Genomic DNA, 23,195 nt, shown 5'->3' with positions numbered 1-23,195 from the left:
CACTCATTTTACCACAAAATCTAAGGCGAAGCAAAAAATAAATTATTTGTGAAGCTGTTAGGACAGTTCTTAAAATGGACAGAGGTGTCAGCAGAGAGCACTGTGGTCATGATGTCAGCAGAGAGCTCTGTGTTCCAAAAAGAAAAGAATTTCCTCTGTAGTAGTCAGCAGCTAATAAGTACTGGAAGGATTAAGATTTTTTTTAATAGAAGTAATTTACAAATCTGAATGAATTCGGGTAGAAGAAACAGACATGGTGCACATCTACAATCTTGTATAATGATCTAAAAAAAGTACAAGCCCACTCGCCACGTCAAGGCCACCTATTTAGAGTGGGTCCCTAACGTCCCTAGCATAAAATGGCGTAGCACTGGGTGGCGACCACCACCGCCGCAACACCAGTGCCCACGGGGGGGAAACGACCCACTGGCAGAGCGGCCCCAATGCCACTCAAACCAGTCTATGGGTCGCACCTCCCCGCAGACACGGCGCCACGGCAGCAACGGACGCCGCACAGCACCATCCCCTCCTTTTTTTTGTTTGAACATGTGTCTGCACTCTTCCCCACCCCCTCAGCCCAACCCTTTTATAAGTAGTAGTTAGCTAGAACTTTCAATAGAGGATATAGCACATTGTTTTAATATGGGTGTGTACATTTATAAAGCTTCTGGGAATTTTTTGTTTATTGAAAATATAGAGTTCTTTTGGGTTGCCCCAGTAGGTGACCTATGGGTAAAACATTAAAAGACAGCTCACACAGGCTGGAAAGAGAGGGGAGAGCAGTTACAAAGCAGTCTGCAGGGGAGAAAATGTTTTAGCATCACAAAAAGTACAAAGCAAAAGTAAACACAGAGGTTTCTATAGCTTTAAAGGACATTTCAAATTATATCCGATATATGTGGAGAAAATATATATTTGGTTTTAATTTTGAGATTAAGCTTAAAGGGGTTGTCCCACCTGGTTACTTCTAGCTTTTCTTGCTCCTCTGGCCTGTTTGCAGTGGCCAGAGGTGGTCCGGAAAGCTGAAACAGGGAAGTTATGCAATTTAAGTAACTCTCAATGATTTTATTGAGAATTGCTCAAACACAGCAACAGAGAGCTACGTAAATAGCATGGCAGGCAGGGCAACGTTTGCGTAACTCCCATTATAGTCAATAGGAGTTATGCAAATTGCGTAATATTCCTGCTTCGGCTGCTTTTAGCATTCCCAACCACTTCTGGCTGCTGCAAACAGATTGGAGGAGCAATAAAAGCTGGAATTAACCAGATGTGTCAACTCCTTTAACCCCTTAAGGACCTGTGCCATAAATGTACGGCACTGCTAAGAAGTACTTAGCGCACAGTGCCGTACATTTACAGCACTGCATTCCTGGATCACCGCTTCTCCGGACATGGTGATCGGGCTGTGATGGCTGCTGTTATCTAACAGCAGCTACCCCAGCATATCGCCCAGGGGGGTCCTGAGACCCTCCTTGTCAGTAATCGCTGTGATTCGCCAGTCAATTCTGACTGGCGAATTATGGCTTTTCCAGGTCACCCTGGTGACCCTGAAAGTAAGGGTGATTGGTGCTGTCCGAGACGGGTCCCGCTGGGCGGTGGAGAGGGTTACCTTACTGACAGCGGAGTCCGGAGGTGGCAGCGGTGGGTGCAGTGAGCATTTACACCCCACAGGTGTTTGACAGATTTTTTTAAACAGTGGTCCATGAAAATGAAAAATTTTATTTTTCATTTGCATAGCCTACTGTTCTAAATATCTGTCAAACACCAGTGGTGTATAAATGCTCACTGCACCCCTTATTACATTCCATGAGGGGTGTAGTTTCCAAAATGAGGTCACATGTGGGGGGGTCCACTGTTCTGGCACCACAGGGGCTTTGCAAACGCACATGGCTCCCGACTTCCATTCCAACCAAATACGTTCTCCAAAAGCCCATTGTCGCTCCTTCCCTTATGAGCCCTCTAGTGCACCCATAGAGCCACACAGAAGAAATGGTGTTACAAATTTTGGAGGGCTTTTCTCCTATAACCCCTTGTGAAAATAAAAAAATTTGGGATAACACCAGCATTTTAGTAAAAAAAAAACATCTAATTTATAATTTTCAAGTCCAACTTTAGCAAACATTTGCCAAACACCTGTTGGGTGTAAATGCTTACTATACCCCTTGTTACGTTCCTTGAGGGGTGTAGTTTCCCAAATAGTTTGCCATGTGGGGGATTTTTGGGTGTTCTGGCACCATGGGGACTTCCTAAATTCAACATGCCGCCCAAACACCCTTTCAGCAAAATTCTCTCTCCAAAAGCCCAATGTTGCTCCTTCCCTTCTGAGCCCTCTAGTGCACCAACAGAGAACTTTACATCCACAATATTAGGTATTTTCTTAAGAGAAATGGGGTTACAAATTTTGGGGGACATTTGCTCCTATTACCCCTTGTGATAGGAGAAAATTTGGGGTAATACCAGCATTTTAGTGAAAAACAATTTTTATTTTCATGTCCCACTTTAACGAAAGTTCATCAATCACCTGTAGGGTGTTAAGGCTCACTATACCCCTTGTTAAGTTGCTTGAGAGGTGTACTATCCCAAATAGTGTGCCATGTAGGGGATTGTATGCTGTTCTGGCTCCATGGGGGCTTCCTAAATGTGACATTCCCCCCAAAAACCATTTCAGCCAAATTTGCTCTCCAAAAGCCTAATGTCGCTCCTTCATCCATAAGATGTCTAGAGTACCCCTTTAAGGGGTTAATTAAAGGTGCAGAGGCTGAAAATTTAGTTATCAGAATTACTAGATAAACTACAGTCATGGCCGTAAATGTTGGCACCCCGAAATTTTTCAAGAAAATTAAGTATTTTTCACGGAAAAGGATTGCAGTAACTCGTTTTGCTATACATGTGTTTATTCGCTTTGTGTGTATTGGAACTAAACCAAAAAAGGGAGGAAAAAAAGCAAATTGGACATAATGTCACACCAAACTGGACAAAATTATTGGCACCCTTTCAAAATTGTGGAAAAATAAGATTGTTTCAAGCACGTAATGCTCCCTTAAACTCACCTGAAGCAAGTAGCAGGTGTGGGCAATATAAAAATCACACCTGACAGCAGATAAAAAGGAGAGAAGTTCACTTAGTATTTGCATTGTGTGTCTATGTGTGCCACACTAAGCATGGACAACAGAAAGAGGAAAAGAGAACTGTCTGAGGACTTGAGAACCAAAATTGTGGAAAAATACAAGTCCACCTCCAGAGATCTAGATTTGCCTTTGTCCACAGTGCGCAACATTATCAAGAAGTTTACAACCCATGGCACTGTAGCTAATCTCCCTGGACGTGGATGGAAGAGAAAAATTGATGAAAGGTGTCAATGCAGGATAGTCCGAATGGTGGATAAGCAGCCCCTGACAAGTCCCAAAGATATTCAAGCTGTCCTGCAGGCTCAGGGAGCATCAGTGTCAGTGCGAACTATCTGTCAACATTTAAATTACATTAAACGCTATGGCAGGAGACCCTGGAGGACCACACTGCTGACATAGAGACATAAAAGAGCAAGACTACATTTTGCCAAAATGAACTTGAGTAAGCCAAAATCCTTCTGGAAAAACGTCTTGTGGACAGATGAGACCAAGATAGAGCTTTTTGGTAAAGCACATCATTCTACTCTTTACCGAAGACGGAATGAGGCCTACAAAGAAAAGAACACAGTACCTACAGTGAAATATGGTGGAGGTTCAATGATGTTTTAGGGTTGTTTTGCTGCCTCTGGCACTGGGTGCCTTGAATGTGTGCAAAGCATTATGAAATCTGAGGATTACCAACGGATTTTGGGTCCCACTGTACAGCCCAGTGTCAGAAAGCTGGGTTTGCGTTCAAGATCTTGGGTCTTCCAGCAGGACAATGACCCCAAACATATGTAAAAAAAACACCCAGAAATGGATGGCAACTAAGCGCTGGAGAGTTCTGAAGTGACCAGAAATTATTCCAGATCTAAATCCCATTGAACACCTGTGTAGAGATCTTAACCCCTTAAGGACCCAGCCATTTTACACCTTAGGACCCGGCCATTTTTTGCACATCTGACCACTGTCACTTTAAACATTAATAACTCTGTAATGCTTTTAGTTATCATTCTGATTCCGAGATTGTTTTTTTCGTGACATGTTCTACTTTAACATAGTGGTAAAATTTTGTGGTAACTTGCATCCTTTCTTGGTGAAAAATCCCAAAATGTGATGAAAAATTTGAATCTTTCTGCTTGTAAGGAAATGGATATTCCAAATATTTATTTTATTTTATTCACATATACAATATGTCTACTTTATGTTTGCATCATAAAATTTACGTGTTTTTACTTTTGGAAGACACCAGAGGGCTTCAAAGTTCAGCAGCAATTTTCCAATTTTTCACAAAATTTTCAGACTCACTATTTTTCAGGGACCAGTTCAGGTTTGAAGTGGATTTGAAGGATCTTCATCTTAGAAATACCCCACAAATGACCCCATTATAAAAACTGCACCCCCCAAAGTATTCAAAATGACATTCAGTCAGCGTTTTAACCCTTTAGGTGTTTCACAGGAATAGCAGCAAAGTGAAGGAGAAAATTCACAATCTTCATTTTTTACACTCGTATTTTCTTGTAGACCCAATTTTTTTATTTTTACAAGGGGTAAAAGGAGAAAATTTATACTTGTATTTGTAGCCCAATTTCTCTCGAGTAAGCACATACCTCATATGTCTATGTAAAGTGTTCGGCGGGCTCAGAAGCGAAGGAGCGACAAGGGGATTTTGGAGAGTACGTTTTCAGAAATGGTTTTTGGGGGGCATGTTGCATTTAGGAAGCCCCTATGGTGCCAGAACAGCAAAAAAAAAAACACATGCCATACCATTTTGAAAACTAGACCCCTTGAGGAACGTAACAAGGAATTAAGTGAGCCTTAATACCCCACAGGTGTTTCACGACTTTTGCATATGTAAAAAAAAATAAAAAAATTTCACTAAAATGTGTGTTTCCCCCCAAATTTCACATTTTTGCAAGGGTTAATAGCAGAAAATACCCCCAAAATTTGTAACCCCATCTCTTCTGAGTATGAAGATACCCCATAAGTTGACCTGAAGTGCACTACGGGCGAACTACAATGCTCAGAAGAGAAGGAGTCATATTTGGCTTTTTGAGAGCAAATTTTGCTCGGGGGCATGTCGCATTTAGGAAGCCCCTATGGTGCCAGGACAGAAAAATAACCCCCACATGGCATACCATTTTGGAAACTAGACCCCTTGAGGAACGTAACAAGGGGTACAGTGAGCATTTACCCCCCCCCCACTGGTGTCTGTCAGATCTTTGGAACAGTGGGCTGTACAAAATTTTTTATTTGCACAGCCCATTGTTCCAAAGATTTGTCAGACACCAGTGGGGTGTAAATTCTCACTGCACCCCTCATTACATTCCGTGAGGGGTGTAGTTTCCGAAATGGGGTCACATGTGTTTTTTTTTTTTTTTTTGTGTTTGTCAAAACCGCTGTAACAATCAGCCACCCCTGTGCAAATCACTTCAAATGTGCATGGTGCACTCTCCCTTCTGGGCCTTGTTGTGCGCCCCCAGAGCACTTTACGCCCACATATGGGGTATTTCCGTAGTCAGAAGAAACTGCATTACAAATTTTGGGGGGCTTTTTTCGCTTTTACCTCTTGTCAAAATGAAAAGTATAGGGCAACACCAGCATGTTAGTGTGAAATTTTTTTTTTTTTACACCAACATGCTGGTGTAGACCCCAACTTCCCCTTTTCATAAGGGGTGAAAGGAGAAAATACCCCCAAAAATTTGTTAGGCAATTTCTCCCGAGTACGGCGATACCCCATATGTGGCCCTAAACTGTTGCCTTGAAATACGACAGGGCTCCGAAGTGAGAGCGCCATGCGCATTTGAGGCCTGAATTAGGGATTTGCATAGGGGTGGACATAGGGATATTCTACGTCAGCGATTCCCAAACAGGGTGCCTCCAGCTGTTGCAAAACTCCCAGCATGCTTGGACAGTCAACGGCTGTGAGTTGTTGTTTTGCAACAGCTGGAGGCTCCATTTTGGAAACAGTGGCTTACCAGACGTTTTTCATTTTTATTGGGGAGGGGGGCTGTGTAGGGGTATGTGTCTATGTAGTGTTTTTTACTTTTTAATTTATTTTGTGTTAGTGTAGTGTTTTTAGGGTACAGTCACGCGGGCAGGGGATTACAGCGAGTTTCCCGCTGAGAGTTTGAGCTGCCGCGCAAAATTTGCTGCATCGCAAACTTGCAGTCTGATACTCACTGTAAGCCCCCTGCCCATGTGAATGTACCCTGCACATTCACAGGGGGGGGACCTCCAGCTGTTGCAAAACTACAACTCCCAGCATGCACAGTCTAACAGCTGGAGGCACACGGGTTGGGAAACACTGAGTTAGGAAACAGACAATGTTTCCCAACCAGTGTGCCTCCAGTTGTTGCAAAACCACAACTCCCAGCATGCCCAGGCAGCCGAAGGGCATATTGGGAGTAGTGGTTACGCAACAGCTGGAGGAGAACAGTTTGGGGACCACTGTGTAGTGGTGTCCCAGCCACAGCCCTCCAGATGTTGCAAAACTACAACTCCCAGTATGCCAAAACTGTCCAGGCATGCTGGGAGTTGTAGTTCTGCAACATCTGAAGGGCCAGATGTTACAGAACTACAACTCCCAGCATGCCTGGACAGTAAGGGCATGCTGAGGATGTGTAGTTTTGCAACATCTGGAAGGGCACAGTGGTCTCCAAACTGTGGACCTCCAGATGTTGCAAAACTGCAACTCCCAGCATGCCCAGACGCCAAGGGCTGTCTGGGCATGCTGGGAGTTGTAGTTTACAGGGTCCCATTACAGCAATGCATGTCGCTTTATGGCGACGTGCATTGCTGTAAAGGGCCCGACCGCGGCTGAAGATCTACTCACCTGTCGCCGCCGCTGCCGTCTCCGCCGCCGGGATCCGGGTCTTCAGGGACGAGGTAAGTACCGGGGCCGGGCCCCAGCACTCCCCCGTCCCCCGCCGTGTCCTCCGGTCTTCCTCCCGTCCTCTCCGGACTTCCAGGGGCCGGGCAGGACGGGAGGAAGTAACCGCCCCCCCCCCCTGCGATTGGTCGGTTAACTAACCGACGGATCGCAGGGGATCGGAGGAGGTGGCAGGCTTGCCACCTCGCTCCTATGCTTTAGCATGGTCCTGGCTGTCAGTGACAGCCGGGATCATGCGAAATTACCGGGCGGTCGGGTCCCAGAGGCCGAATCAGCCCGGTATCGCCGCAGATCGCAAGGGTGATTTCGCTTGCGATTTGCGGCGATCGCCAACATGGGGGGCATACATGGCCCCCCTCGGCGTTTGGCCTGGATGCCTGCTGAAGCATTTCAGCAGGCATACGCTTCCGATCTCTGCCCGGGCAGAGACCGGAGAAACACCAGGACGTCCTAGTACGTCCTGGGTCCTTAAAGCCCAGGGTGCCAGGACGTTCTAGTACGTCCTGGGTCCTTAAGGGGTTAAAGGGGTATTCCAGGCAAAACCTTTTTTATATATATATCAACTGGCTCCGGAAAGTTAAACAGATTTGTAAATTACTTCTATTAAAAAATCTTAATCCTTCCAATAGTTATTTAGCTTCTGAAGTTTTCTGTCTAACTGCTCAATGATGATGTCACGTCCAGGGAGCTGTGCATGATGGGAGAATATTCCCATAGGAACTGCACAGCTCACGGGACGTGAGCCATCAGAGAGCAGTTAGACAGAAAACAACTCAACTTCAGAAGCTAATAACTATTGGAAGGATTAAGATTTTTTAATAGAAGTGATTTACTAATCTGTTTAACTTTCCGGAGCCAGTTGATATATAAAAAAAAGTTTTGGCCTGGAATACCCCTTTAAAATTGCTGTTGGGAAAAGGCACCCTTCCAATAAGAGAGACCTGGAGCAGTTTGCAAAGGAAGAGTGGTCCTACATTCCGGCTGAGAGGTGTAAGAAGCTTATTGATGGTTATAGGAAGTGACTGATTTCAGTTATTTTTTCCAAAGGGTGTGCAACCAAATAATAAGTTAAGGGTGCCAATAATTTTGTCCGGCCCATTTTTGGAGTTTGATGTGAAATTATGTCCAATTTGCTTTTTTCCCCTCCATTTTCTGGTTTAATTCCAATACACACAAAGGGAATAAACGTGTATAGCAAAACATGTGTTACTGCAATGCTTTTCTGTGGAAAATACTTCATTTTCTTGAAAAATTTCAGGGGTGCCAACATTTACCGGCATGACTTTATATACTAGAAATGGTGTACATAATGTAACTGTCAAGCAGTACTTTACTTCCATAAACAGCATTGCAGGTAGTGTGCACACTGAATACACATGTTATGGAACTGTCACTATGTCTTTTACTGGAAGACCTTTAAGAATGTCAGATGCATTTTGGACAGTTTTTTCAGCAACTTTTCTTCGTGTCCTATGGGTTGCATTTCCAAAATGTGGTGTCAAAATAATATTCTTTGCTGTCAGCAAGGGGTGATTTCTGGAGAAAAAGATTAAAAACATTAAGTATAATACTGACATTTATTAACTACAGCGGGGCAAAAAGTATTTAGTCAGCCACCAATTGTGCAAGTTCTCCCACTTAAAAAGATGAGAGAGGCCTGTAATTTTCATCATAGGTATACCTCAACTATGAGAGACATAATGAGACAAAAAAAAACATAAAATCACATTGTCTGATTTTTAAAGAATTTATTTTCAAATTATGGTGGAAAGTAAGTATTTGGTCACCTACAAACAAGCAAGATTTTTGGCTCTCACAGACCTGTAACTTCTTCTTTAAGAGTCTCCTAGTTACCTGTATTAATGGCACCTGTTTGAACTTATCAGTATAAAAGACACCTGTCCACAATCTCAAACAGTCACACTCCAAACTCCACTATGGCCAAGACCAAAGAGCTGCCGAAGGACACCAGAAACAACATTGTAGACCTGCACCAGGCTGGGAAGACTAAATCTGCAATAGGCAAGCAAGTTGGTGTAAAGAAATCAACTGTGGGAGCAATTATTAGAAAATGGAAGACATACAAGACCACTGATAATCTCCCTTGATCTGGGGCTCAACGCAAGATCTCACCCTGTGGTGTTAAAATGATCACAAGAACGGAACCACACGGGGGGACCTAGTGAATGACCTGCAGAGAGCTGGGACCAAAGTAATAAATGCTACCACCAGTAACACACTATGCCACCAGGAACTCAAATCATGCAGTGCCAGATGTGTCCCCCTGCTTAACCTCTTCAGGATGCCGGGCGTATGCATACGCCCTGCATCCCGAGTCCTTAAGGACGTGGGGCATATACATACGCCCGTGGAAATTCCGGTCCCCACCGCTAGCCAGTTGGGGACCAGAACGGGATGCCTACTGGAATCATTCAGCAGGCATCCCGGCACATCCCCCCCCCCCATGTTGGCGATCCCAGAAAATCGCATGTCAATTCAGACATGCGATTTTTTGCTATTCCGGGCTGATCGGGTCTCTGGTGACCCGATCACCAGGAAAATAGGGATGATCGGAGCTGTCAGTGACAGCCCTGATCATCCTGACCGATAGGAGCGAGATTGCAGTGCTGCGATCTCCTCCTATCCCCTGACATTGGTCAGAACTGATTCTGACCAATGGCAGCGCAGGACAGTGGGTTGCCATGGCAACCCCCCATTCTGCCCACCCCTGGATGTCGGGCAGAACGGGGGGAGAAGATGGAGGCCGGTACCTGACAAGAAGATGGCACGGGGACCGCAGATCGTCGCTGGAGACAGGCGCAGGTAGGGCAACAACGGTGGGGGGGGGGGGGAGGAAGGGGGCAGTAAGCGATATTTACTGCTGCCCTTCCTAGTGGGTGCCAAACTGCAACTCCCAGCATGCCCAGACAGCCAAAGGCTGTCTGGGCATGCTGGGAGTTGTAGTTTTGCAACATCTGGAGGGTCACAGTTTGGACACCACTGTTACAGCGACGGTGTTCAGAATTGCGAAAAAGGGCTCAGTCCTTAAGGTGAAAAAGGGCTGCGTCCTTAAGGGGTTAAAGGGGTACTCCGGTGCTTAGACATCTTATCCCCTATCCAAAGGATAGGGGATAAGATGCCTGACTGCGGGAGTCCCGCCGCTGGGGACCCCCGTGATCTTGCACACGGCACCCCGTTTGTAATCAGTCCCCAGAGCGTGTTTGCTCTGGGTCTGATTACAGGCGATCACAGGGCGGGCGGCGTGTGACTTCACGCCTGCGCCCCCGTGTGACGTCACGCTCCGTCCCTCAATGCAAGCCTACGGGAGGGGGCGTGATAGCTGTGTTCACTCCGGGGACTTATTACAAACGGGGTGCCGCATGCAAGATCACGGGGGTCCCCAGCGGCAGGACTCCCGCGGTCAGGCATCTTATCCCCTATCCTTTGGCTAGGGGATAAGGTGTCTAAGCACCCCTTTAAGCTAGTACATGTCCGGGGCCGTCTGAAGTTTGCTACAGAGCATTTGAATGATCCAGAAGAGGATTGGGAGAATGACATATGGTCAGATGAAACCAAAGTAGAACTTTTTGGTAAAAATTCAACTCATTGTGTTTGGAGGAGAAAGAATGCTGAGTTGCTATCCAAAGATCACCATACCTACTATGAAGCATGGGGGTAGAAACATCATGCTTTGGGGCTGTTTTTCAGAAGACTGATATGTATAAAGGAAAGAATGAATGTGGACATGCATCATGAGATTTTGAGTGAAAACCTTCTTCCATTACCAAGGGTATTGAAGAAGAAACATAGCTGGGTCTTTTTTGCATGACAATGATCCCAAACACACCACCCGGGCAATGAAGGAGTAGCTTCGTAAGAAACATTTCAAGGTCCTGGATTGGCCTAGCCAGTCTCCAGATCTCAACCCCATAGAAAACCATTGGAGGGAGTTGAAAGTCCATGTTGCCCAGCGACAGCCCCAAAACATCACTGCTCTAGAGGAGATCTGCATGGAGAAATAGGCCAAAATACGATCAACAGTGTGTGAAAATCTTGTGAAGACTTAAAGGAAACGTTTGACCTCTGTCATTGCCAACAATGAGTATATAACAAAGTATTGAGATTAACTTTTGTTATTGGCCAAATACTTATTTTCCACCATAATTTGCAAATAAATTCTTTAAAAATCAGACAATGTGATTTTATGGATTTTTTTTCTCATTATGTCTCTCATAGTTGAGGTTTACCGATGATGAAAATTACAGGCCTCTTATCTTTTTAAGTGGGAGAACTTGCACAATTGGCTAAATACTTTTTTGCCCCACTATATATCAAACATTATGATTGGTGTAAGTGTAGATGACCAGTAAAAATAGTAGTCACATATGTACAGACTGGCTAAAAAAAGAATAACATTTGACATTATTTCTGTATATGAGGGCAGAGTATATGTCACGTTTTGGGCAAGGGACAAGAGAAGCTCTAGCTCACCCATAGCCTCTGTCTTATTGCGTACCCGTCCTAGGTAACGGGTCCACAACCACAAAGATGTTTCCTTGCCTGCTATGTGCTGGGCCAAAGTAAGTCCAATCCACAAACTACAATACAGTACAATACTGGGAAACAGTAGGAATAGATAACAGCTACACATACCTTGGCAATGGTTCTGGGTATGTGACATCTAAAGCAGCAGCCTTAATTATCCCTTTGTTTAAGGCATCTGCCAGGGCATCTTGGTCAATTACCTTGCCTGAAATATAATTGCAGAATAGTTATTAGACTAATGAAGAAGGGAAATAAGAAGTTGTAGTTATACTAAAATATAGGAGTAGTAGATATAACTATAATATAGTATATATACTATATATGTGCTCCGTTTTAGTAGTTAGGTCCCCCACATTGTCCCTATGTAGTAATCAGGTCCCTCACACCAGGGCCGGACTGGCAATTGGGCATTTGCCTGGTGAGCCAGCCGATCCAGGACACATTTTAATTATAAGCATGTCTTAATGACAAGCTTAAATTTGAATTCGGCACTTGGCTGTTTGACAGAGTGATGAGCCATTGGCTCCTTGCTCTGTCATTCACTCTTGTGGCCACCGGCATTATGCAGGCAGCCACAAGAGGCTAAACATTCCTTCCTCTGCGCTTTGGCAGATGTGTGACGTCATCATCACGCCCCAGAGCACAGACCGGAGGAGAGAAGAAAGGAAGAGAGACCATTGTTTATTTTTTATTTTTTTTTATCCTGACAATAGTGATCTCAACTACCTAAAGGGGGCTGCTACTACTACTACTACCTAAAGTGGGCTGCTGTTATTACTACCTAAAGTGGGCTGCTGTTATTACTACCTAAAGTGGGCTTCTGTTATTACTACCTAAAGTGGGCTGCTGTTATTACTACATAAAGTGGGCTGCTGTTATTACTACCTAAAGTGGGCTGCTGTTATTACTACCTAAAGTGGGCTGCTGTTATTACTACCTAAAGTGGGCTGCTGTTATTACTACATAAAGTGGGCTGCTGTTATTACTACCTAAAGTGGGCTGCTGTTATTACTACCTAAAGTGGGCTGCTGTTATTACTACCTAAAGTGGGCTGCTGTTATTACTACCTAAAGTGGGCTGCTGTTATTACTACCTAAAGTGAGCTGCTGTTACTACTGCCTCAAGGGGGCTGCTGCTACTACTTCCTAAAGTAGATGCTGCTATTACTACCTAAAGGAGACGGGTGCTACTACTGCCTAAAGGGGGTTGCTGTTGGGTCATCCACACTGCCCCCATGTAGTAGTTGGGCTACCCACACTGCCCCCATATAGTAGTAAGGCCCTTCCTGTGCTTCCATAGCCGATGCCACCCCCCTGCTTTGATGACAATTGCTCCCTGTGTGCTCTACCCGCTCTGCCAAGCGCTGGCTGTGTCCTTTGTGTATGCTACGTATAAAATTCAGTGGACATAAAGAATGCAGCCAGCATTTATTAGAGGGGAAAAAGCACAGAGAGCCATCAGTAGAGCAGAGGGGTGGCATCGGCACAGGGAGCAGCCTTCCAGACCTTGTGGGCTATAAAAACTAACATGGCAGGCCAGTTATGTCCCGCGTGCCTTGTGTTTGACATTTGTGCTTTGAATAATAGTCTAAGGCTGTATTTCCATTAGCCAATTTTTGTAAAACTGCCAATGCAGTTTTTAAACCAAAGCCTGAAGTATTTTTAAAAGGAATGGGAAATATAAAGGAAGGACCTATACTTCTCTTTCCACATCAAACAAATCTTTCGGCACAACGCCTTCTTTCTTTTAACAGCAGAAGTGAGTAGAAGTTATAGAAGTTGATAGAAGATATTATGATGTCTAGATGTCAGATCTTTTTAGAGTTCACCCTTTGATGTACGTGCATATTTTATATCTTACAGAAACCCAACTGTTTACTTTAGATGGTTGTCCAGAAACAACAATCACCACATGGGAAAAATAAACCTGCGCTCATTTACAAAGCCAATTGCATGTGTGGAGGGCTTCATAAACTCTCACCAGATTGCTCATGCTTTTATTTGAGAATATATTTAAAACTGTTTTATCCCATTGTTTCTCTCATATAGATGTGCAACTTTGCAAACCATCTTGATTAAACATTTTCTTTTTGTGAATACAGCTCCTATCAGACCTATGTGCTTCTGTAGTTACAGGATACAAATGTGTAGTTTCATCCTGTAGTCTTAGGTTAGGCTGGGTTTACACCTATTTTGTATTTTCTGTAGATCAGATCTGTCTTTGGAGCAATATAATGAAAATAACAACATCAGCAATTCTGTTATACGCCGGATATGAATATTACCTGATGGACCCAATTGAATATCCATCAGATTTCTGGCATAGTGCATTTTACTGTGCAAAAGAACAGAAATGCAGGGCTAAAATAATCAGTATTTTGACAGACCCTGTAGCAATGGTTTTCTACATAGGTGTGAACGTGGCCTTACTGGACTCCTTCTGTCTCCATCTTTATTGTGATGTAGCAAGAAATAATGGACAGGTAGAAGGAAATATGACTTTAGGATTAGGCCACACACAGGTTTGTAGTCCATAACCATGAAGATGCTGACTATTGTTACTTCAGATGCACTGGAGCAACAGAGTTATTCATAAAACGTAATAGGAGATAAATGGTTGTTGGGATTTAGTGCATGCCCCTTATAAAAAAAAACAGTCTTGTAGAAATCTTGCAGAGAATTCAGATGTTGTTTCATTGTCTCTTCCCTTCTTGGCCGGCATATGGCTTTGCAATGAGGTATGGCTTAACATTCTTTGTCTCCTAATGGGGGAAGCTTTCTTCTCCAACCAGTTGTCTTTTGCAGCCAAAGGGGTAATGTTTCTCCTTGAGGAGTGCACCAAAAAGACATGCACAGACTTATAGGTCATCAGTGCTTGACTCTCTTTAAAATCCTTGGGACATGAATGGGAATTTAAATGGGCCCTGCCAGATACACAAACTTTTGATATGTTGTAAAATATGGAAAACCAATAGGTTTTCCAATTGCTTTCATTAGAACATTTTCAGTATTTCATACTGAAAAACCCAGTCAAAGACTTGCTCATAACCCCTCCCCCCCTGCCTGCTTGGACACATACTAGTCCTGCTGTGTCCATGCGTTATCACCTATGTCATAGACACACTTCCTTGATTGACAGCTGTGAGTGCAGGGCTCACAGCTGGGGGAAAAATCCTCCCACTGTCAACTTGTGTCTCGTCAGTGAGGACAAGCTGGGAGTTGTAGTTTTGCTATTGCTAGGGGAGATGTGAGCAGACAGCATACTGAGGGAGGGGGTGGAGACCTGCACAGTGAGGCCACGCCCCCTCCCTTTGAGAGGAATTCAGACTAGTGAGCTAAATTAAAAGTGTAATAAAAAAATAAATAAAGGTGCCAGACATAAAAATTAGATGTACGTGGTCAGGATTAGGTACTGAGTGATATATATAAAAAAAGTTTTTTTGTTGGATCTGACGGGTACGCTTTAACAAATCAAGGCAGAAATTCTCTCAAAAAGGTAAAAAATACCTATCTGTAGACACCTGGGTGTTGGCTAGATCGCAGACAGGCCAGTGTAATGGATCAAATGGGTGAGGACAAGATTGTGAGAAGGAGAAGATGGAATGGCTGATCTCTGGGGACACATATAGACAGTATTTTATGCCAATTATCTAGGTTTCACTTTATGCTGCAAGGCGTCATCCACCTCTTCCCTTAGGTACAAATGTGCATACATTTAATGCATTATCTTATACTTGTGATATAGATAGACTTTCATACCTCTACTAATGTTGATAAGAGTGGCTGTGGGCTTCATAAGCTGAAGTTCTTCTTTTCCAATCAGATTGTGTGTCTCTGGTGTTAGCGTGACAACAACCATTACAAAGTCAGACCGCTGAAGCAAATCAGTCATGTTACTACAGTATTCAGCTCCTACCGCCGCTTCTTCTTCTTGAGTCCTGTTCGAGAATCACAAAAATACAGATATGTTAGTACTCTGTACAAACAATATCGGTAAGAGATTTCATTTACAGTGATGGGGATCAAAGGAGTAAGATGTCTCCTTGAGGAGAACACCATAATGGTGTGTGGAGATTAATAGGCCACTAGCTGAGTACCTGGCGTTGCCCGATTTTTCCTTCCTCATCCTTGTTGGGGAGGAAAATCAACAAAGGAGGAAGCTTTTGACTTCATATCCTATTGCCATATATTGTTGTCATATCCCAACCCCATATCCTGTCCTCATATCTCAACCTCATATCCCGACCTTATATCCCGTCCTCATATCCCGTCTTCATATCCCGTCCTCATATCTCAACCTCATATCCCGACCTCCTATCCCGACCTCATATGTTGACCTCATATCCCGACCTCATATACCAACCTCATATCCCTTCCTCATATCTCGACCTCCTATTCAGTCCTCATATCCCGTCCTCATTTCTCGACCTCATATCCTGACATCATATCCTGACCTCCTATCCTGACCTCCTATCCCGTCCTCATATCCTGACCTCCTATCCTGACCTCCTATCCCATCCTCATATCCTGACCTCTTATCCCATCCTCCTATCTTGACCTCATATCCCGTCTTCATATCCCGTCCTCATATCTCGACCTCCTATCCCGACCTCCTATCCCGACCTCATATGTTGACCTCATATCCCGACCTCATATACCGACCTCATATCTCGACCTCCTATCCAGTCCTCATATCCCGTCCTCATTTCTCGACCTCATATCCTGACCTCATATCCTGACCTCCTATCCTGACCTCCTATGCTGACCTCATATCCCGTCCTCATATCCCGTCCTCATATCCTGACCTCCTATCCTGACCTCCTATCCCGTCCTCATATCCTGACCTCTTATCCCATCCTCCTATCTTGACCTCATATCCCGTCCTCATATCCCAACCTCATATCTCGACCTCCTATCCCGACCTCATATGCCATCCTCCTATCCCGACCTCCTATCCCGTCCTCCTTTCCCGTCCTCATATCTCGACCTCCTATCCCATTCTCCTATCCCGTCCTCATATCCCGACCTGTAATATGTGTACCAGGTATTGAAATATCTCCAGCGGTATGGAAGTTATGTGGGAACACACATTTCCCATTGATTTGCATGGGACTTTAAACAAAAACCCTGACCCTCACAAATGGGGGTAGTTAAGGGTTAAATTAGCTATCGTATATTTTAAGTGGACATATAAGTAACATGTGACCAAGTATTATCGAAATATCTCCAGCCGTTTGGAAGTTATGCAGTAACATATATATAACATATATTTCCCATAGACTTGTATGGGGCTTTAAACGAAAACCCTGACCCTGGCAAATGGGGGTGAGTAAGGGTTAAATCACCTATCCTATGTTTGTTGTTGACATAAAAGTAACATGTGTGCCAAGTTTCATGTTAATATCTTTAGTTGTTTGGACGTGATGTTGGAACATACACACACACACACACACATACACATACACACACATTGGGGGATATTTATCAAAGATGTCTATGTCCCGCATCAATATAGAACAAACAACAAAAAACGTGGTCTCAAATGGCTGGAGGTGCTCAACCCCAAATGCGGTTGTGCATTTATACTGGGGGAGCAGATCCTGCCCTTGTAGTCCGTTGCTAGGGGCGATCCCCAGCATAAAAATGCATACAATGGAGGATGCCTGCAGTGGACTACAAGTGCCACAATAGAATCCTACACCAGATAAATGGTGTGGATGTGTAACAATTAGAATAATACAATACAGAAATTTAGGTGCACTACTGTGGTAGATGTATACAATGACATTGGCTATCCCTCAACACTGATGTTAAAATTGAGACATTAGCCAGTATATCCTTATATGAAGGACATACCTGAGCCCGCACACCAACACCAAGGTTTCTCAAAATGGCGCGGGACCTAACGCTAACCTACCTGTGCGTGATAAGCAAAACAGGGGCCAGTGGGCAAATACGGCAAAAGTTGGTCGACTCACAGCCTCCTCCCAGGTACCCTCCAGCGTGACTGAGCACACATGCAATGGGAGGAGGAGAATGTCACAGTAGTGCACCCATATTCCTGTATTGTACCGCATCAATATAGACCAAACTAAAGAGGATTAGGCTGGTCTATTGTGCGCCTAATTTATCAAAAGTCGCACAGCTCTTGATAGATTCTGCGCACAGACTTTGGGATCTATGCTTTAGACTGTATTTAAACCTGCTCCAACATGGTCTGACATTTCGGCGTACTTTCAGCCGATACGACTTGTCGCTGAAAAGTCGCTTTTGATAAAATCAGCACCAATGCATTTTCCAATGCATTTCCATCTAAAATAGACTGGAAGGCATCATGTTCTAAAAATCCTCTAAAGCAAAAGTCGCAGAAAAGTCGCACGTATTTAGAGTGCGACTTTCTGTGCGACAAATTTAGACAGGAAAAAACTGTCTAAATCCTTTGATAAATCTCCCCCAATGAGTTTTATATCTATAGATTAGCACTTCACTGGGAATTCTGGAAAGAAATGATATGCAAAGCATCTGAATCACATCTTTTCAGGTAGCATCCCTTATAGCATTGATAGGGATAGGGATTGATTAAGATACGGGATAAGTGTCCAATCGAGGGGGGATTGTCTGATCACTTAGACTTTGTGCGATTTCCTGCACAGTGCCCCAACTCTCATTTTTTCCTGTAATACCCTAGGGACATTAGGTATTGAGCATTGTGCCCTTGTTAGTTAACCTTGGCCCCCTTTCTGTTGTAAACTGCACTACCACTATTTTTTTAGTAAAATTGACAACTGTTCTGACTCTGAATTTAACCAAAGGAAGAAAATTGTTTATTATTCTCCAGGCCTCAGCATGGCAGCACTTACTAAAGTGCTGCCCCCCTCAATACTGCTGCCCTAGGCACAGGCCCACAGATGCATAAAGGCAATTTTAGGCCCTGCTGATATGTTAAGTCCATCACAGACATTCAAGTGGTTGTTGACATCTGAGAGATTGCGTGATTACTGGAAAAATAACTCAAAGACTTCCCCTAATTACTTAAAGGGGTACTCCGCTGCTCAGCGTTTGTAACAAACTGATCCGAACGCTGGAGCCATTGCCAGGAGCTTGTGATGTCGTAGCCCTGCACCCTCATGATGTCATTCCCCGCCCCTTATTGCAAGTCTATGGGAGGGGGCGTGACAGCCATCACGCCCCCTCCAATAGACTTACATTGAGGGGGCAGGGCGGGGTGTGACGTCATAAGGGGCCGGGGCTATGACGTCATGAGCTCTCGGCGCCGACTCCAGCATTTGGAAGTTTGTTCCAAACGCTGAGCAGCGAAGTACCCCTTTAAGTATCTAAGTTAGGCTAGGCTTCCACACAGGTTTTTTCTGGTGTTTTTTGGAAAACTGCCACCGCAGTTTTCGAGCCAAAGCCAGAAGCATATTCGGAAGAAATGGGAAATATAAAGGAAAGACTTATACTTCACCTTCCTAATGGATCCACTTCTGCACTTCTGACATTGGCTCAAAAACCGCAGTGGCAAGTTTTCAACAACAAAAAAGCTGAAAAACCTGTGGAAACCTAGCCTTATGGTATGTTTTTGCTACAGTTAGCCAATGGTTGCTTAGTTATATCAGCAGAGACAATAAATAGGTAGCCACATTTACCTTACCTCCTGTTCCTATTGTGGTAAAGAATTCTCATCCTGAAAGCCTTAGCTCGCTGAGCTATGCAGTAGCCAATGCTTCCCATTCCAATGATGCCCAGTGTGGCCTCTGTGATATCATCTCCCACCCAGTTGAAATCAATCTCTTTAGTGTCTGGTGAACATGATGCTGTATTCCCTGATGGAGAAAATGTTCATTGAGAATAAACATGGATCCTCTATAGGGCTAATACCACCCATACTTCTCAATTCAAATATTAAGCAGACAATTTACAGTCCAACATTCCATTACCAAGAGGTATCAGTCCCCATAATGAAACAGGGGGTTAGTAAGATTAAAGGTAATTCCAGGATTTTTATTTATTTATTTGTCTTTGCTAAAGGAGCTGTAAAGTTAATGTAGTTCATAATATGGTGTCTATCTGTGTTTGATGGCTGGTATTGGAATATTTTTGTGATTTTTGCCCCAATGTTCATTTTTAACAGCATACAAAATGAGTATTGTCTCAGGTTTTTTAAGGTTGCAGTGCGGCCCGAGACATTACATCACTAGTCAGGTGTTGGAAGGTAGCCTGTCTGCTTCAATGTGTGGAGTTACTGCTGGGTGGGTGGAAGGGGGGATCATTCTCCACAAGGCTGCAGGGAATTGTCCCAGGTGGGCTTCAATGGGTGGGGTGGCTGATGAGTGGGAGGGAGAAAAGTGACCTCATACTTACAAACAAGGGATTCTTTAGTTGGAGGGAAAGAACAGGAAATAGCCATTTAACAAAAAGAAAGTAGCAGCAGCAGCATTATTGTGGACTTGTAGCCCCAAGACAAGCGCAGATCCTTCCTAATCATGTCCATTACTGTCTGACAGGTAAGTACTAAAATCACCTTATGGTGGATAACCCCTTTAATACTTAGTTTTAAAAGATACCAATAGATAGTTAGGACATACTCTGAGGATGGCTGATTTGTAAAACTATAAACTGATAAAAACTAGTGCAGTTAGAAAGTGAGGACCAGTTGCCCACTACAGCCACATTACAGAGCAAGTTTTTCTGGTGAAAAAGGATAGACATGACGTGATCAATTACTACTAGCATCAACCTTTTTGTAATTTCTGACACATAAAACAGCATTTAAAGGGGTATTCCAGGCAAAAACTTTTTTTTTTATATATCAACTGGCTCCGGAAAGCTAAACAGATTTGTAAATTACTTCTATTAAAAAATCTTAATCCTTCCAATAGTTATTAGCTTCTGAAGTTGAGTTGCTGTTTTCTGTCTAATTGCTTTCTGATGACTCACGTCTCGGGAGCTGTCCAGCTCCTATGGGGATATTCTCCCATCATGCAAGGGATATTCTCCCATCATGCACAGCTCCCGTGACGTGACATCATCATTGACCAGTTAGACAGAAAACTTCAGAAGCTAATAACTATTGGAAGGATTAAGATCTTTTAACCCCTTAAGGACACATGATGTTCTCATACGTCTCCATTTCCGAGTCCTTAAGGACACATGACGTATGAGAACGTCATGTGTTTTACCGGCCCCCCGCAACCATCTGGAGCGGAGCCGGTGCCCGATTCCTGCTGAAATCGTTCAGCAGGCATCGGGGCATATCGCCCAGGGGGGTCATGATGACCCCCCATGTCGGCGATGGCCGCAGATCGCTGGACAATTCAGTCCAGCGATCTGCGGCGTATTCCGGGTCAATCGGGTCTCCAGTGACCCGGTGACCCGGAATTATTGGCTGATCGGGGCCGTCAGAGACGGCCCCGAACAGCCAGAGCCAGCAGGGGTGAGGTGGCACTGATGCCACCTCACGATCGCCCTGATTCGTCGGCCGGATTACCGGCCAACCAATCAGGGCGCCTGCTGCGGGTGTCACTCCCGCAAACCGCTCCGCCCCTCTTCCGGCGTCTCTGTTGGGATCGGGGCCCCAGGAGCAGCGGCGACGACGAGGGACTGACCTGATGCGGCTGGATCGTTGGAGGTGAGTGACAGCCTCCTGCTGTTGCTTAGCAACAGCTCCCAGCATGCAAAAAGGGCATGCTGGGAGCTGTAGTTATGCAACAGCAGGAGGAAGACCACCACAACTCCCAGCATTCCCTTATGGGCATGCTGGGACTTGTAGTTTTGCAACAGCTGGAGGCGCATTCTTTCTATGGAAAAGTGTACCTTCAGCTGTTGTATAACTACAACTCCCAGCTTGCACAATCAGCTAAAGTGCATGCTGGGAGTTGTAGTGGTGCATCTGGTGGTTGCATAACTACAACTCCCAGCATGCCCGTTGGCTGTCTGACTGCTGAGAGTTGTAGTTTTGCAACAGCTGAAGGCACACTGAGTTAAGTAGCAAACCAGTGTGTCTCCAGCTGTTGCATAACTACAATCCCCAGTATCCCAAGCCAAAGTAGTATGCCTCCAGCTGTTGCATAATTACAAGACCCAGCATGCCCTTCCGCTGTCCGTACATGCTGGGGGTTGTAGCTTTTGCAACAGCTGAAGGCACACTGGTTGCAAAACACTGAGTTTGTTACCAAACTCGGTGTTTCACAACCAGTGTGCCTCCAGTTGTTGCAAAACTACAACTCCCAGCATGCACTGATAGACCGTACATGCTGGGAGTTGTAGTTTTGCAACAGCTGGATGTTCCCACCCCCCCCCCCACAATGTGAACGTACAGGGTACACTCACATGGGCGGAGGATTACAGTAAGTATCCGGCTGCAAGTTTGAGCTGCGGCAAATTTTCTGCCGCAGCTCAAACTGCCAGCGAGAAACTACTGTGAACCCCCGCCTGTGCGACTGTACCCTAAAAACACTACACTAACACACAATAAAATAAAAAGTAAAAAACACTACGTATACACATACCCCTACACAGCCCCCCTCCCCTCCCCAATAAAAATGAAAAACATCTGGTACGCCACTGTTTCCAAAACGGAGCCTCCAGCGGTTGCAAAACTACAACTCCCAGCATGCACTGATAGACCGTACATGCTGGGAGTTGTAGTTTTGCAACAGCTGGATGTCCCCCCCCCCCCCCCCCAATGTGAATGTACAGGGTACACTCACATGGGCGGAGGATTAAAGTAAGTATCCGGCTGCAAGTTTGAGCTGCGGCAAATTTTCTGCCGCAGCTCAAACTGCCAGCGAGAAACTACTGTGAACCCCCGCCCGTGCGACTGTACCCTAAAAACACTACACTACACTAACACAAAATAAAATAAAAAGTTAAAAACACTACATATACACATACCCCTATACAACCCCCCTCCCCAATAAAAATGAAAAACGTCTGGTACGCCACTGTTTCCAAAACGGAGCCTCCAGCTGTTGCAAAACAACTACTCCCAGTATTGCCAGATAGCCGTTGACTGTCTAGGCATGCTGGGAGTTTTACAACAGCTGGAGGCACCCTGTTTGGGAATCACTGGCGTAGAATACCCCTATGTCCACCCCTATGCAAGTCCCTAATTTAGGCCTCAAATGCGCATGGTGCTCTCACTTTGGAGCCCTGTCGTATTTCAAGGCAACAGTTTAGGGTCACATATGGGGTATCGCCGTACTCGGGAGAAATTGTGTTACAAATTTTGGGGGGTATTTTCTGCTATTACCCTTTTTAAAAATTTAAAATTTTTGGGAAAACAAGCATTTTAGGTAAAAAAAATATATATTTTTTTACATATGCAAAAGTCGTGAAACACCTGTAGGGTATTAAGGTTCAAATTACCCCTTGTTACATTCCCCGAGGGGTCTAGTTTCCAAAATGGTATGCCATGTTGTTTTTTTTTTTGCTGTCCTGGCACCATAGGGGCTTCCTAAATGCGGCATGCCCCCAGAGCAAAATTTGCTTTCAAAAAGCCAAATGTGACTCCTTCTCTTCTGAGACCTGTAGTGCGCCAGCAGAGCACTTTTCACCCCCATATGGTGTGTTTTCTGAATTGGGAGAAATTGGGCTTCAAATTTTGGGGGGTATTTTCTGCTATTACCCTTTTTAAAATTGTAAACATTTTGG

General features: G+C 44.5%; 2 protein-coding genes across 5 annotated transcripts in view; one reads left to right on the top strand and one right to left on the bottom strand.

The window, feature by feature from the left end:
• The window catches only part of LOC130273890 (glyoxylate/hydroxypyruvate reductase B-like), a 34,670-nt gene extending 21,107 nt beyond the window's left edge, over positions 1-13,563 (top strand). Inside the window, exon 7 of the mRNA XM_056521354.1 lies at positions 13,407-13,563. Within this exon, the coding sequence (XP_056377329.1) occupies positions 13,407-13,548 (142 nt within the window). The 3' untranslated portion in view covers positions 13,549-13,563. The remainder of the gene's footprint in view (positions 1-13,406) is intronic.
• LOC130273888 (glyoxylate/hydroxypyruvate reductase B-like) overlaps positions 7,869-23,195 on the bottom strand; it is a 28,602-nt gene continuing 13,275 nt past the window's right edge. For all 4 annotated transcript variants that reach the window (XM_056521344.1, XM_056521346.1, XM_056521345.1 and 1 more), the window contains exons 3-6: positions 19,195-19,366; positions 15,303-15,481; positions 11,653-11,749; positions 7,869-8,535 (exon numbers count right to left, since the gene is read on the bottom strand). In XM_056521344.1, the coding sequence (XP_056377319.1) occupies positions 8,379-8,535; positions 11,653-11,749; positions 15,303-15,481; positions 19,195-19,366 (605 nt within the window). In that variant the 3' untranslated portion in view covers positions 7,869-8,378. The remainder of the gene's footprint in view (positions 8,536-11,652; positions 11,750-15,302; positions 15,482-19,194; positions 19,367-23,195) is intronic.

Source organism: Hyla sarda, chromosome 5, assembly GCF_029499605.1.
Source record: "Hyla sarda isolate aHylSar1 chromosome 5, aHylSar1.hap1, whole genome shotgun sequence".
Lineage (NCBI taxonomy): Eukaryota > Metazoa > Chordata > Amphibia > Anura > Hylidae > Hyla > Hyla sarda.
The sequence above is the reverse complement of the archived record's forward strand: the minus strand, read 5'-3'. Positions and strand labels throughout refer to the sequence as shown.